The 14204-nt window shown below is 33.3% G+C and overlaps 1 protein-coding gene across 6 annotated transcripts in view; it reads right to left on the minus strand.

The window, feature by feature from the left end:
• The window catches only part of SUCO (SUN domain containing ossification factor), a 52538-nt gene that overhangs the window by 30971 nt on the left and 7363 nt on the right, over window positions 1–14204 (minus strand). For 5 of the 6 annotated variants that reach the window (XR_009449794.1, XM_059673633.1, XM_059673634.1 and 2 more), the window contains exons 2-9: window positions 10575–10689; window positions 8678–8788; window positions 6456–6607; window positions 5312–5449; window positions 4929–5085; window positions 4153–4276; window positions 3301–3437; window positions 2194–2261 (exon numbers count right to left, since the gene is read on the minus strand). Coding sequence is in view for 5 of the 6 variants with exons in the window: in XM_059673633.1 (XP_059529616.1) it covers window positions 2194–2261; window positions 3301–3437; window positions 4153–4276; window positions 4929–5085; window positions 5312–5449; window positions 6456–6607; window positions 8678–8788; window positions 10575–10689 (1002 nt within the window). In the remaining variant the exon portion in view is untranslated. Of the gene's footprint in view, window positions 1–2193; window positions 2262–3300; window positions 3438–4151; window positions 4277–4928; window positions 5086–5311; window positions 5450–6455; window positions 6608–8677; window positions 8789–10574; window positions 10690–14204 lie in introns of all 6 variants that reach the window. The other variant, XM_059673632.1, reaches the window with a different exon arrangement.

Genomic DNA, 14204 nt, shown 5'->3' on the forward strand with positions numbered 1-14204 from the left:
AAACAGTTCATATTAAACATTACATTAATAGTTTGCATAAACCAGATGTTCATAAAGTGACTTGTTTAAAAAGGAAGGAGGAGGATTTTCAGCCTTAGTTATCTATAAGGGAACAACAATATTTCCCAAGCATATCTTTAGTGGGGGAGGGGAGACTCCAAATAAACAGATCTTGATTTTATGCCATAATATTTTTTAAAAGATTATTTTTTTTTAATGAGAAAGGTCATTCTTGGAGAAGAAATGACTTCACTATGAACAGCTAGTGATTAGTATAAACTGACTAGTCTAGGGCAGTTTGGCATATATATTGTCTCAAAAGATACCCAGCCTTTGATTTAGCAATACACTTTTAGAAATTTATCCTAAGGATACATAACTCCAAACATTCATTCTTGTTGATATATTTTAATACATCAAAGCACAGTTTGGGGTTTGAGGATGGTAGTCAACCTAAATGGTTAGCATAGGCCGTGGTCGGCAAACTGCGGCTCTCGAGCCACATGTGGCTCTTTGGCCCCTTGAGTGTGGCTCTTCCTAAGCCTTAGGAGTACCCTAATTAAGTTAATAACAATGTACCTACCTATATAGTTTAAGTTTAAAAAATTTGGCTCTCAAAAGAAATTTCAATCGTTGTACTGTTGATATTTGGCTCTGTTGACTAATGAGTTTGCCGAGCACTGGCATAGAGGATTCACAAAGGAGGACTGATTTCATTGCCCACTCAGACAATAAAATACCAGACAGCTGTTAAAAATGGCACAAGAAACTATACATTCCCATTTTATAGAAATGTGGAAAATGTAATTCATAGTGATAAAAAACAGATCTGTAATTGCTGTGGTGAGGAGGGTAGGAGGAAAAATTATAAAGGAGCACATGAAAATTTTGGGGGGAGATGGATATATTCTCTATCTTTATTGGGTTACGGTATCATACATAAAATGTCAAAGAGAACTAACTGTACACTTTGACATGTTGCAGTTTAGTGTACATGTAGTTCATTGTATTCCAATGATGCCTCAATAAAGCTGTTTTTATTTTTATTTTTTAATGTGTGTTTTTTTTTTCCAGAGAGGAAGGAGAGGAAGAGAGCAATAAAAATATCAATGATGAGATGACTCTTGCACGCCCCCCACTGGGGATCAAGGCCACAAGCCGGGAATGTGCCCTGACTGGGAATTGAACCATGACCTCCTGGTTCATCGGTCAACACTCAGCCACTGAGCCACGCTGGCCAGGCAATAAAGCTGTTATTAAAAAATTATGCCAGAGACCTATATTTATGGACATGGAAAAATGCCACAAATCTTGCTGTTTAGAAAATAATGAAAAATATGATGCCATGTGTGTAAACTAAAACTGTATATGGCATTTGGAGAAAAGAAATACTCATGACATCTAGCACACAATACTTCAATAAACTAGATCATATACCGACAATTAAATGTTAAATAAATCAAAAGCATTAAAATTAACATATTGTGTTTAATCTTGGACAACAACAGAATCAAGTTCTAGGAAATGGTAAAAACAATCAGGTGTCAAAGAGATACTCATGAAGCAAGCAAGTTGACTTGCGCTGAATGCTGAATGCTCACCCTGGGTCAGATACCATTTAGATTATTTAATCCATCCTTAAACTGCAAAGGCTATTATCTCCATTTTATAGAATTATTTAATAAACACTAATTGGTTATTTCACATTTTCTTCTCTGTCTTTTAGTAACAGAACCCTGCTAGATGTCACCAGTTTGGTTTGGGGTTTTTGTTTTGTTTTTTACCTCCTTCATAGGAAAAGCATTTTGTCCTAATTTTGTATCTCAGGACCTAAGGTTAAGTACATTACCAGCACCAATCAATCACAAGTGCTTGTTAAGTGACTACATGAACAAAGCAATCTAACCCCAATACAAAAGTTTAATATAATATGTACATACTAGAAGCCCAATACACGAAAATTTCATGCACGGGTAGGGTCCCTAGGCCTGGCCTGCGATCAGGGCCGATCAGGGCCTTCTGGCTGTTGGCCGGGGCCTGCCTTCGGTCCGCCCCGCCCCCTAGTGGTCAGCACACGTCATAGCAAGCGGTCAAACTCCTGGTCAGTCAAACTCCCAAGAGGACAACTTGCATATTAGCCTTTTATTATATAGGATATATAGAGTGTGTTGTATTAAATTTTATATTACTTACCAAATCTTAGTGCTGCAAGGGTTCAACATATAAAGATCCATATTTTCTATAAGAATAGCAGATGTACTCTAGTTTAAAAAGAGGGGAAGGAATAAATTACTTAAGTAAAAATATTTATTTCAATTCTAAAGCTTTCTAGGATTTTTATATTTTTTAGATCTTAAAACACACCTGACTCTGAAATACTCATTTGGGAAAAAACACTAATTTGGCTAAAAATTACCAGTTATGGCTATAGCACTGTTAGCCTTACAACAACACATTTGAAATCAAATGTCTATTACTATAAAGAAAAATGATTCTCTATTGGCTATTTCCTTTTAAAAATTTCACACAGGTTTATTAAAAACAAGGAACATGTCCTTAAGTAGGTAAAGGGATAAACTGTGATATACATCCAGACAATGGAATATTATTCAGCACTAAAAAGAAATGAGCCAACAAGGCATGAGAAGACTGGGACAAAACTTAAATGCATGTTACTAAGTAAAAGAAGCCAATCTTAAAGGCTACATACTGTATGATTCCAACTACTTGACATTCTGAAGAAAAAACTATTAGGTACTAAAAAGATCAGTGGTGGCCAGGGATTGGGTGAAGAAGGGATGAATAGGCAGAGCACAGAGGATATTTAGGGCAGTGAAAATACCCTGCATACCAAAATGATGGATACATGTCATTACATATTTGTCTAAATCCACCAAATGTATGATTGGAAACTATGGGCTTTGCATGATAATAATGTGGCAGTGTAAGTTCATCAACTGTAATAAATGTATCACTCTAGTGGGGGATATACTGATAATGGAGGAGGCAATGTAATGTGTAAGGGGAAGAGGAATGGGAAATCTCTGTGCCTCCCTCTTAATTTGCTATGAACTTAAAACTGCTCTAAAAAAATAGTCTTCAAAAGAAAAAAAATAAAGAGTGCAGTATATCAACAAATATAACTTAATTCACACAAGAGATCTTTAAAAGCATAATCCTACATTTATTAGTGCATTAGGAAACAGCTCATGTTAAAATATAGTCCCCAGAAAATCACTGCCTATATTTATTAAAGTCACTAGCTTCCTATATGTGTAGAAAAATTTTATACTTAAGTACCTTGGCTTCTGGATTAGCTGCCAAAATTTTGGCACCACATTCTACTGAGGCATAATTATTTCGATTTTTCTGGACCTTTTTTGTGGCATGTAGACCTCCATTAGAAGATGCATGCATCGACTGGCCCGCAGACAAACCTTATTACAAACATATATATGATGATTATGATTGAAAATAATCCAGCAACATAATGATCTCAAAAGCAACAGGATGTTGTCTAGAAACGAACAGGTTTTAATGCTTAAGAGATTATTTTTAAAACCCATTGAGAGATTCAAAATGCTTCACCTCAATGGCTTTAAAATACGCCAATCACACAAATTAGCTACAAAAATCGACATTGCTTAACTTATGCTTAAATAACACAAAGTGAAGTTCATCCACAAGAATCAAAGCTCTTAAAAATATAAAATACATATTTATTTCTATTAAGGATGAATGCTACTATCCTATACCTTTGTCCCCAATATTAAGAATTCTTAACTCTGAGAATTGGTCTACAAGAGCAAAAAGAAAGTTAATAACTTTAGTCCAACTGTATTTACAGTTTAAAGCTTTATGACTCAGAACTTCCCATACCTTAATTTTTCTCTCATAAATTGAGATGAAATCACTGCTCTGCTATCTTTACCTTGCTATCTTTTATCCTCACTGAGTAATTTACAAGAATGAATTTTAATTAGAATTAATCTGTATATAATTATACACAGAAAAATTACATGTGGGTAATTAATAGCATTTTAGTATTATTTTTAAAAAGTTTTCTTTTATTTTACTAATTAAAAAGAGAAAAGTATATTTAACAGTTCCTTTATAAAAAGAAAATAAAAAGGAATCACAGTGCTATCTTACTTTTTTCTTTTTCTACTTCCATAACTTTTTTCTTCCACTCATCAAATGTTGGTATATCTTCTGGGTCTTTGGGACTTGTTACAGATGCAGGGTCAATTTCTTCTGGTTTTATATAATCAGAACTCTGAAAGAAACAAAGATTTTAACTTTCACAGAATAAAAAGACATTCTTTACATTTTAAATAGTTCCAAAGAGGACATTTTTGGCCTTTATCTGAAATCAAAGTAGAACTCAGGAGAAAGGAAAGTTAACTGCCACACTGGGATGAGCCGTTTTTATGGTAAGAATCACTCTTCCATATAGTAAGCCGGTCTAGTATTTCACACACAAATAATGAAAGGTAAACATCCCTTTGAAATAATTCTGGTTGAAGAGCCTAAATTTAACCTTGTATTATTCAGTTAAACTAATATTCTGAAGATACTTAAATTTAATAGTCATAGCTGCTTTTATATAGCTCTCTAAAACCTGCTTAATTAAATAAAGACTTTATGTATCTGATATCAAAGGATGATAGTGGCAGAAAGCCACTTAATTGCATGTAATCAAAGAGTTCATATGAGGAACAACTTACACATAAACAGTGTACTGGCAACAGTACCATGAAGTATAAACTTGCTCTCAGGGAGGCACAGCTCCCTTCTGTTTCACATTCTTCATTAACTACTTAACCTCTGATTTTATGGCAAATATGATTAGCAAATTACAAGATTAGCTAACAACAAAAATGTGTTGTAATAACAAATTAGAAAATAGTGCAATGCGTAACACCTACCTCATTTTTTAAATTTAAATTATCTGAAGCATTCAATGCAGATTTTGGATCACCACCACCCTGATCACTTGCTGAAACTTTTGATGTAAATTCTGATTTTGTTATCTTTCCTTTGCCATGTGCAGACGACACATTTTCTATATGCTGGCCAACAAGGCTATTTGAAACCAAGAGAGACATTTAAACAAATTTTAATTAAATAACAAATTTATACAATCTAAACTGTTACAATTATCACATACAAAGTAAACCGCAAAAAGAAGCACATGGGGATCAGCTTTCTCTCAATCAGAAAGTGGAATCAAGCGTCCCCCAAAGCCCAGTCGAATACGACACTGCTGTTACTACAGAGTCATACAAAGGCAACCGCTGCTCACACCCACCTTTCATGGGGACTGACAAAGGAAGGCTGATCAGTGGGAACACTGGCATCCAGGGCCTCACCAACTTCACAGTCAGTTTCAGGTTGCTCAGTTTCGCGTGGCTTGGCTATAGGAATAGTACCAGATTTTTCTATTTCACTAAAAATAGAAACAAAAAAACAACAAGCTGGTAATTTTATTCACGTTACGTAGAATAAGTTAAAAATGGTATCAGTGATTTCCAAAACATAATCTAAGCCAGAAAAGAATACTTTTCCCTACATCATTTACATTTCACTAGAGAGTCATGTTCAATATAATGAGAAAATAAGATACTGTTCAGATATATACTATCTAGCCTTGAATTCTTTCTGGAACAAGCATTTAGTATTTAACATTTTTAAATACTAAGCATATCTCCTAAATGGTAACGGGAACATCTCTGTGTACAGTTCCTTCACCCCGGCCCTTACATTCTTAAGAAGAATAGGTGTGGTGTGTTTTTTTAAGTGCTTGTGGAAAAAAAAAAAAAAAAAGAAAGAAAAAGCAATGATAATAATATTAACTGACACATATATTCTTACTATGTGCCAGATTTTGTCCTATGCACTATATATATATATTTTAACTCATTTGATAAAGGAAATCCTTAAAGTAGTATTAAGGAAATTTTATTTGTTCTTTGTACTATTGCTCCAAGGAACTAGGAGAATTTCATAATAGGTTTTCTAAATTAAGATAACTTTAAGCCTAAGTGTTCTGAATATTTATTATCCAATTTGAAAAAGGTAGGTATTCACACAAACACATAACTATATATTGGAATGACATAGTGATACTTAATGCAATGACTAATCTGACATTTGAATTTTTGATAATTATAGAAAAGATTACTCAAGTATTATGTTTCTTAAATAACTAGAACCTCACTTTACCTAAATGATATAGAGATTTCATGGCTGGAATCTAATCAGTTTCACTGCGTTAGACAGCAAAATAATCATTCTAAGATTATTATACTAAAAAATAATAAAAACATAGGCATTATAACTTAGGTCTGCTATACAGCGTAAACTTCAAATGTGAGTAGCAAGCTGACTGATTGTATAAAGAAATTTTTCTATCTAATGATATTCTTTTTCTTTTCACTCTTTCTATCACTTACTCAAGTTTTGAGATTGGAATGATCTCTGAGGTAGATGAACTGGAAATATTTTCAATGTTTTCACTGCCCACTATACCGGAAGAATCTTCATGTAGATCAATTGTAGAGTGTGTCTCAATAACAGGTGGACTTAACGTTTTTGACTCTGTATTCTGTTTGAAAGAAATTTATATTAAATGTTGATTAATAAATTCTCTTTAGCTGAACAGGACTATTTAAAAAGTATACCTCAAAAGTGTCAATATAAAGAATGTTCACCAAAAGAGTGAAAATCCTTTCTTCCAATATTACCACCCTAAGGAATATAATTAATATTAAAATACATAAACGAGGACAAAGAAGCTTATCTTTTGTCTGTCCTATTTCCTATTTTGGACCCACAAATAGTTCCCTCTTACTGTAATTAAATAATCCTACTAGCAACATAGAAATCCTATGCAAATATACAAAATAAAACAACACACAGTTCTTGCCCTTGAGCAGTTAAAAAGATAATGAATATCAAAAACACCACAAGGCATGTACAAGTAACATTAGAAGGTCATTAGGAATCTCGCTGCTCCTTCAGTCCTGGGTGTACTGAGCCATTTGACCCTCCCAAACACAGTCTGAAATCTACCTAATATCTACTCATGTTTGAAAACCCCTATCAGTACCTCCTCCCCCCCAGCCAACCCTAAATAGAATTAGCTATTCCTCTTCCTCTAGGCTCCAATGTTCCCTGTACAATTTTATCACAGCATCTGTAAGACCTCATACCTCTCTTCTTCCTCAACTCTTCTATAAACACCTTGAGTAAAGACTACATTTATATTCTCTTGATCTTCATATTCCCAGTACCTAGCATGCAGTAGACATTTAATGCTTACTAAATGAACATCAAGTGAGAGGTACGCATGCTCAGTTCAGAGAAAAGAGACTATGGACTAGAAAAACTAGGACCCTGAAGAAAAGGAGGGCCAGTATGTGAGCAGAAAGAAAATACAAGGCATAGTCAGAATACAAAATGTGACCATTTGGCAAATTATTTTCACTGAAATGAAAAATTCACAATGGAATGCAAATCGTTTGCACTTCATGCAAATTATAATTATAAAAATTATAATTCCTTGTCCTTAAGAACAAGGACTATTATTACATTGTTAACAAATATTGTATTATCATTTCAACATGTATTTAATGTAAAAATTTGAGGTATTTTGCACCCTTTTCTTTTACAAACTAAATCTGATGTACATTTTGTAATTATTGCAAATCTCAATTTGGACTAGCTGAATTTCCAGGGCTCAACAGTCACATGTAGCCAGTGGCCACAATATTGAACAGCACGGGTCTATAAGATATGCAATAAGCACTTCAAAGTGTTTGAGCAAGAGTATGCCTGATGTGAAAAATTCTAGAAAATGAACAATGGTAGGACTGTTCAGGAAAGTCACATAATTAGAAGAGCTAGAGAGATCATTTTTCTCTTACTCTCAGGCACAAATCTTTGACAAATGTCTCCCAGAACCCAACAAAATGAAACTTACTATATCTCCTTAAATAACCCAATTGAGTCATAAAATAGCTCTACCTGAATTTAAAAAAGAGAATTTTCCCTCATTTTGAGCTGAAATTTATTTGTTAATATGTGAGATAATTTTTCCTAAGTCCTTCTTCCAGCTCAAATATCCCCAGTTCCTTCAGCCATGTCTGGTATTAAATGGTTTCCAGATGCTTCAGCATTCTGGTCAACTTACTTTCTGGTCTAGTTTTTAGTATCTTTCATAAAATCTGGGGTACAAAATGAAAAATAACATATGAGAGAAAAAAGGAAAACATTTTAACCTATTATTAATTCATATTCCACAAAAGCGACTAAACTTTGTTATCAAAATACTGTGTTCTACACACAAATACTTATTTTTTGTTGTCAGAAAAAAATTTCCTAACACCTGAAAATCTGGAGAAGATTATTGTAGTGAGCCAAAATAAAACCTAAGAAGAAATGAGCACTTACACCCAAACTTTCACCACAGAGAAAATGGTCTCACTTACTATTCAATCAGTAATTGTGCATTTTCTCAAAAGCAGTAGTAGTCTTAGCAGGTGAATAGTATTAAGGCCAGTTGAACAGTACTTCAAAAAGAAAAGTTATCAATACTGTAACCAAACAGAGATTTCCTATCTTATGAAGTAGTTAGAAAAGGCATATCATTAAAATTCAAAGCAATATAACTTACTTGTACATCCACAACATAGTTATCTTTTAACTTATGTTCTTCTGGAGGGACAGGTAAGTTTGAACCCACTTTTCCTGGTAATTCGGCACTGATAGGTCCCTCTTGTTCATCCTATATTGCAACAAACAAAAAGGTTAACTGATAAAAACTGTTTCACACAACAGTCCGGAAGCAATATTAAAGACCATCTCTTTCTGTATTTTACAACCCAAACACACTGTCTTGAAGGCATTTAACTCTAATAGCTTTTATCTGTTTACATGTTTATTATCTATCTTCCTGCACGCCCCTCCTTGCACTCCACCTAATATATACACTAAATGAGGTCACAAACCTCATTTGATTTCTTAATGAGCACTTCAATCATACCACCCCCCTATGTGTTAGGCACATAGTAAATATTTAAAAATGAATAAATGTACAGTTCTTTGTGTCATCTCTTTTGACACTCATTTTCAAGTTAGGATTTCAGATACCTTTGTCTTTAAATCTATCTCTTAGAATACAAATTTCACAAAAGTAAAGTTCACACTCATTTCTATTTAAGCCTGGATAGCATATAACAGGTACCTAAATGTTTGCAAAAAGAATGTTTTCCCCCTTAATGCTTTAAGTTCCTTTTTATAACATTCAGTTTTCAAATTTCTCATCAAAGAAGAGATTGGATCTAAGTCTTACAGATTGTGGGAGAAAGCATAAAATTATACTCTTTTTGGAAAAATATTCAGCAACAGTCTTCAAAATTTTAAGTGCTCCATCTCAGAAATATATTCTACATAACTCAAAAATTTAAATAATCCCTTCTAATGTACCAAAACCCCAAATAACATAATTATATGTGTTCACACACAACACACACAAATGTACACACAAACACATATACACACATAGCTGAGACACAATGCAAGTCAATAAAGGAACATTTAATAAATTATAATATATCTATATAATGAAATAAAAATGTAGCTCTTCAGAATACAGAAATATGAAAAGGTATCCAAGAGATATTATGAGGGGCAAAGGGGAAGTCTATCTGTAGAATATTTATAGGATTTTAATGAAAATAAAAATATTAATTTGTTCGCTACATAATAGTGTTATCTATACCTATAAGGAATGTTCTGAACATTTTCCCAAGAAACAGTTGGGAAGGGAATAAGGAGGGCAATAGGATATAAATATAAATATTTTATAGTCAATATAAATTCCTTCTGTATTTTAAAATAAGTACTTTAATTCTGCAGGTGGGAGTGGGGGGGAGACAAATCTAGTCAATACTCACTTTTTATCATTTAAAGTAATAAAATAATAAATTATTTAGAGACCATCAGGTTTCCTGAACTCCTTCTATTCATCCCACCCAATTATATAAAACAAACTCCACAGACACTGATTGCAGACTCCCCCTATAAACCTCACTTCTAATAGTTTTTAATTGATGAGACTGGGATTTCTTTAGAAATCCTGTAACTATTTAGTGCATTAAAAGTGAGCCACTAGTTTTTAGGTCCCTGAGTAGGTACTATCTTTCTCCCTCCTGTAGGACTATGGATGTCCCAACATTTGAGATATAAGCAATAAGAATCTATAATAATAATAAAAGCGTAATATGCTAGTGAGAGCGGACAGCCGAATGACCTTCAGGACGAAGCTGTGGGTACGAGGGCCAAGCCTCTTGCATGAATTTCATGCATTGGGCCTCTAACAAATATATAAATATCTTGGAGATAGCTTAATTTCAGAATTACCCAAGTAATTCCTCAGATTATAGCAAGAAAAAATCACAAATCTCCACCACCAAAAATTATGTCACAGAATTGAAATTACTTTTATTCTGAGTATGTTGAGGAAGTCTTAGAAAGCTGACACACAGATTACATCATCAACTTTAAAGTACCTTTTTCTGGAATTGTACATCTTCATTTTCTAGCGCGCAACTGTCATCTTGAGAGTAATATGATGAAGCTGAAGCTGAAGAACTCTCTTTACAACACACATGCCAACTGGGAAGCCTGTGAAACATCCATTATCACCACCACAAAAAAAAAAAAAAAAAGGAAAAGATGTAAAAGATGTTAAGCCAACATATTCTCTACTATGCGCTAGAATTTGGGTGAATAAACACAAGGATGGTTCCTATCTAATGCCCTTAAGAACTTAATTTAATGATGAAGACAAATGTACCTAAAACAAGGATTTTTTTAAATTTAAAGCACTAGTAAAAAACATACTGTTATCAGCATTCCTATTGAGGGATTATTAATTTCATGAAGGTAAAACAGGAAAGACTTCACAAAAGGAGTATCTGATGATTATCCCAGAAGGAACAGGGCAAGCTGTCAAAGAGCTAACTAACCTCAGAAAGCACCAGATGCCTATGTTATTCTAAATTCTACCAAAAAATTAAGAACAAATAACTCTAAAGCTACCTATGCTATTTCAAAGCATATTGGGTTTATATGGGGAACATAGTAGGGACATCAAAAATTAATAGAAGTAGCACAAACAAATGAATGCCACAGGTTAATACAGCTTATGAAATCATAAAGAAAACATTAAAGAAGAAAGTCTCTAGGAACACAGCAAAAAATAATATATCAATATTATGATCAAGCAGATATTCAGAAGTCATTTCAATATAATAAAATCTATTTATTTAGCTTTGCCATGCAAAAACAGCAAGGAAAAATACGAATATCTCCACAGGCACTTAAAAACATCTGATAAACTTACACATCCCACAAGTCAATAAAATAAGTAGATAGTTAACATGGGAAATATATGCATAATACACAGGCTTGAAAGCCAGTATCACATTTTGTGAAGAAACCTAAAAATACCCTTATTTAGATCTGAAACAAGACAAGAATGTACATTATTACTATTATTAGATATATGAGGATAAAAGATATATTAAGAGACCACACATGTATTCATCTATTTTAATGAGAAAAACTTGTTATTTACCTATAATTTCCACACAAACTCTTTTAGGTATAGTCTTAATACTAGAATTTTTAAAAATACTACAAGTACAGAAGGAATGAAAACACTGAATAAAGTAAATGCCTAGATTCAAGAGGCATATTTGAAGAACTTCAATCTTTTCTTAAATCTAATTGCTTTCATTTTAAAAAGTACATTTCTATATAGTTTTTTTCTTGAAGGAAGGTTTTCAACTTGAATGTGTAGTGACTGAAGTTTTCTTGTAGTGACAACCTAGAATCTAATATTGCCAGACATTCTGATGTTTTAAAGGATACGTTACAACTATGTTTCTAAAAATAATCATTAAGGTTTAAATGTTAGGATAGGAGGGGGTATCAATTAGTTCTTACCAAAGGGAACAGGAGAAAGACTCAGGAAATTTTTTCTTGAGAATATAGCAACTAAATTAAGCCTTGAAGTGCCAAGGAAGATTTCATTGAGAAAAAACAAGCTTTAATGTGAAAGTGATTGCTGGAACACCATTTTTTTAATGACATCAATGCCTCAGAATGATTGCATTTTACATTTGCCTAACAGAAATAATACTGAACTAGCTGTCTTCAACAATTACTTTCTATAATCTTATCAAATAAATCTTGCAATAATAAATTTCAGGACATGTTAATGTGCAATAAAGAATATGTTGATATGCAAATAAGCCAATAATTGTCAGGTAGGAGGCAAAACTGAACTGGAGTCTATCAAACTTTCAAACGAGTTAAGATTGTTTCCCTCTGAGTTATATAGAAGAAACTATATAAGCACTTAAGGCTACCTTAGTAGGTACCAGATATTATGTTACATACAGAGCCTTGTTGGGCATAATTTTCAACTCATTAAAAATCTAAGTAAAGTTATACTGACAAAATATTAAAAAGTAGCAATTTTGCCCTAACTGGTTTGCCTCAGTGGATAGAGCATCACCTGAAGCCTGAAGGATCCCGGGTTAGATTCCGGTCAAGGGAACATGCCTGGGTTGTGGGCTCAATCCCCAATAGGGGGCATGCAGGAGGCAGGCCCATCAATGATTCTTTCTTTTTTTTTTTTTTAAATATATTTCTTTATTGGTTTCAGAGAGAAAGGGAGAAGGAGAGAGAGATAGAAACATCAATGATGAGAGAGAATCATTGATCAGCTGCCTCCTGCACAGCCCCCACTGGGGATCGAGCCCACAACCCAGGCATGTGCCCTTGGCCGGAATCGAACCTGGGACCCTTCAGTCCACAGGCTGACGCTCTATCCACTGAGCCAAGCCGGCCAGGGCCAATGATTCTTTCTCATCATTGATGTTTCTATCTCTTTCTCCCTCTCCTTTCCTCTCTGAAATCAATAAAAACGTATTTCTTAAAAGTATCAATTTTAATTAAGTAGACAAATTTAAGTTAATTGAAAAAACACTGTCACTAAGAGAGAAATGTATTATCTATTGGTAAAAAGATATAATGATTATAAATACATATGCGCCTAACAAAATCACAAAATATGCAAAATTACTGATAAGGGTGGAAAGAAAATTGTAAAAAATTATGGTTGCCTATTTTAAATTACACCTTACAAAATAATAGATGGATAAAACCTAAGGAAACATGAGATTTGTATTATATATAGGCAATAAGCTTGACCAAATATATAGAACTTTACAACAAATTCAAATTAACATTCTTTTCAAACACTATATGAAATATTTCCCAAATAATGACCATCTACTAAAGCTTCAAAAGAAGACTCAAATTCCAAAGATCAAAATCTAATAAACTATACTCTCTGAGCACATTGCAACAAAATTTGAAACAGAAAGATAGCTAACAACATTCTAACCCTGGCAAAAGAATTATGCAGCAGAATAATCCTTCATTTAGAGGAAACAATAAGGAACATTATGAAATATTACAGCGGAAGACTTACAGGTCAAAATTGGTGGGACACAGATAAAAGAATAGGAAAACTATGCTTTTGAAGGCCATTGAAGACAAACACAGAAAATGACAAAAGACACTGTAAATCCAAAGGAACAAGGAAGGCTAAAAACGACTGAAATCCCTGAAATAGAGAAAAAAGGCAAAGAAAATTAAGAAAACCAAAAGTTGGTCCTTTGAAGAAAGTATTAAAAAGACAAACTCTGGCAAAACCAATTAAGGAGAGTTGAGGATGTAAATTAAACTATGGTATAAAAATATGAAAGAATTACAGACAAAACAAATTGTTTTAAATTATAAAATATTACAAACTATATATACCAATATATTTTACAACTTAGAAAAAAATAAATGTTTCTAGAAAAGTAGCAAAATTGGCGCAAAGTATACAAAAATTGGAATAAACTAATAATTAAAGAAATGTGAGTGGCTTAACCAACCAACACCTTATAAAGAGAAGGAGGAAATCCCAACCGGGGCTTTTTTTAAAAATATATATTTTTATTGATTTCAGAGAGGAAGGGAGACAGAGAGAGTTGAAAACATCAATGATGATAGAGAATCACTGATTGGCTGCCTCCTGCATGCCCCCTACTGGGGATCGAGCCTGCAACCCAGGCATG

This window comes from Myotis daubentonii, chromosome 18 (assembly GCF_963259705.1).
Source record: "Myotis daubentonii chromosome 18, mMyoDau2.1, whole genome shotgun sequence".
NCBI classification, from domain to species: domain Eukaryota; kingdom Metazoa; phylum Chordata; class Mammalia; order Chiroptera; family Vespertilionidae; genus Myotis; species Myotis daubentonii.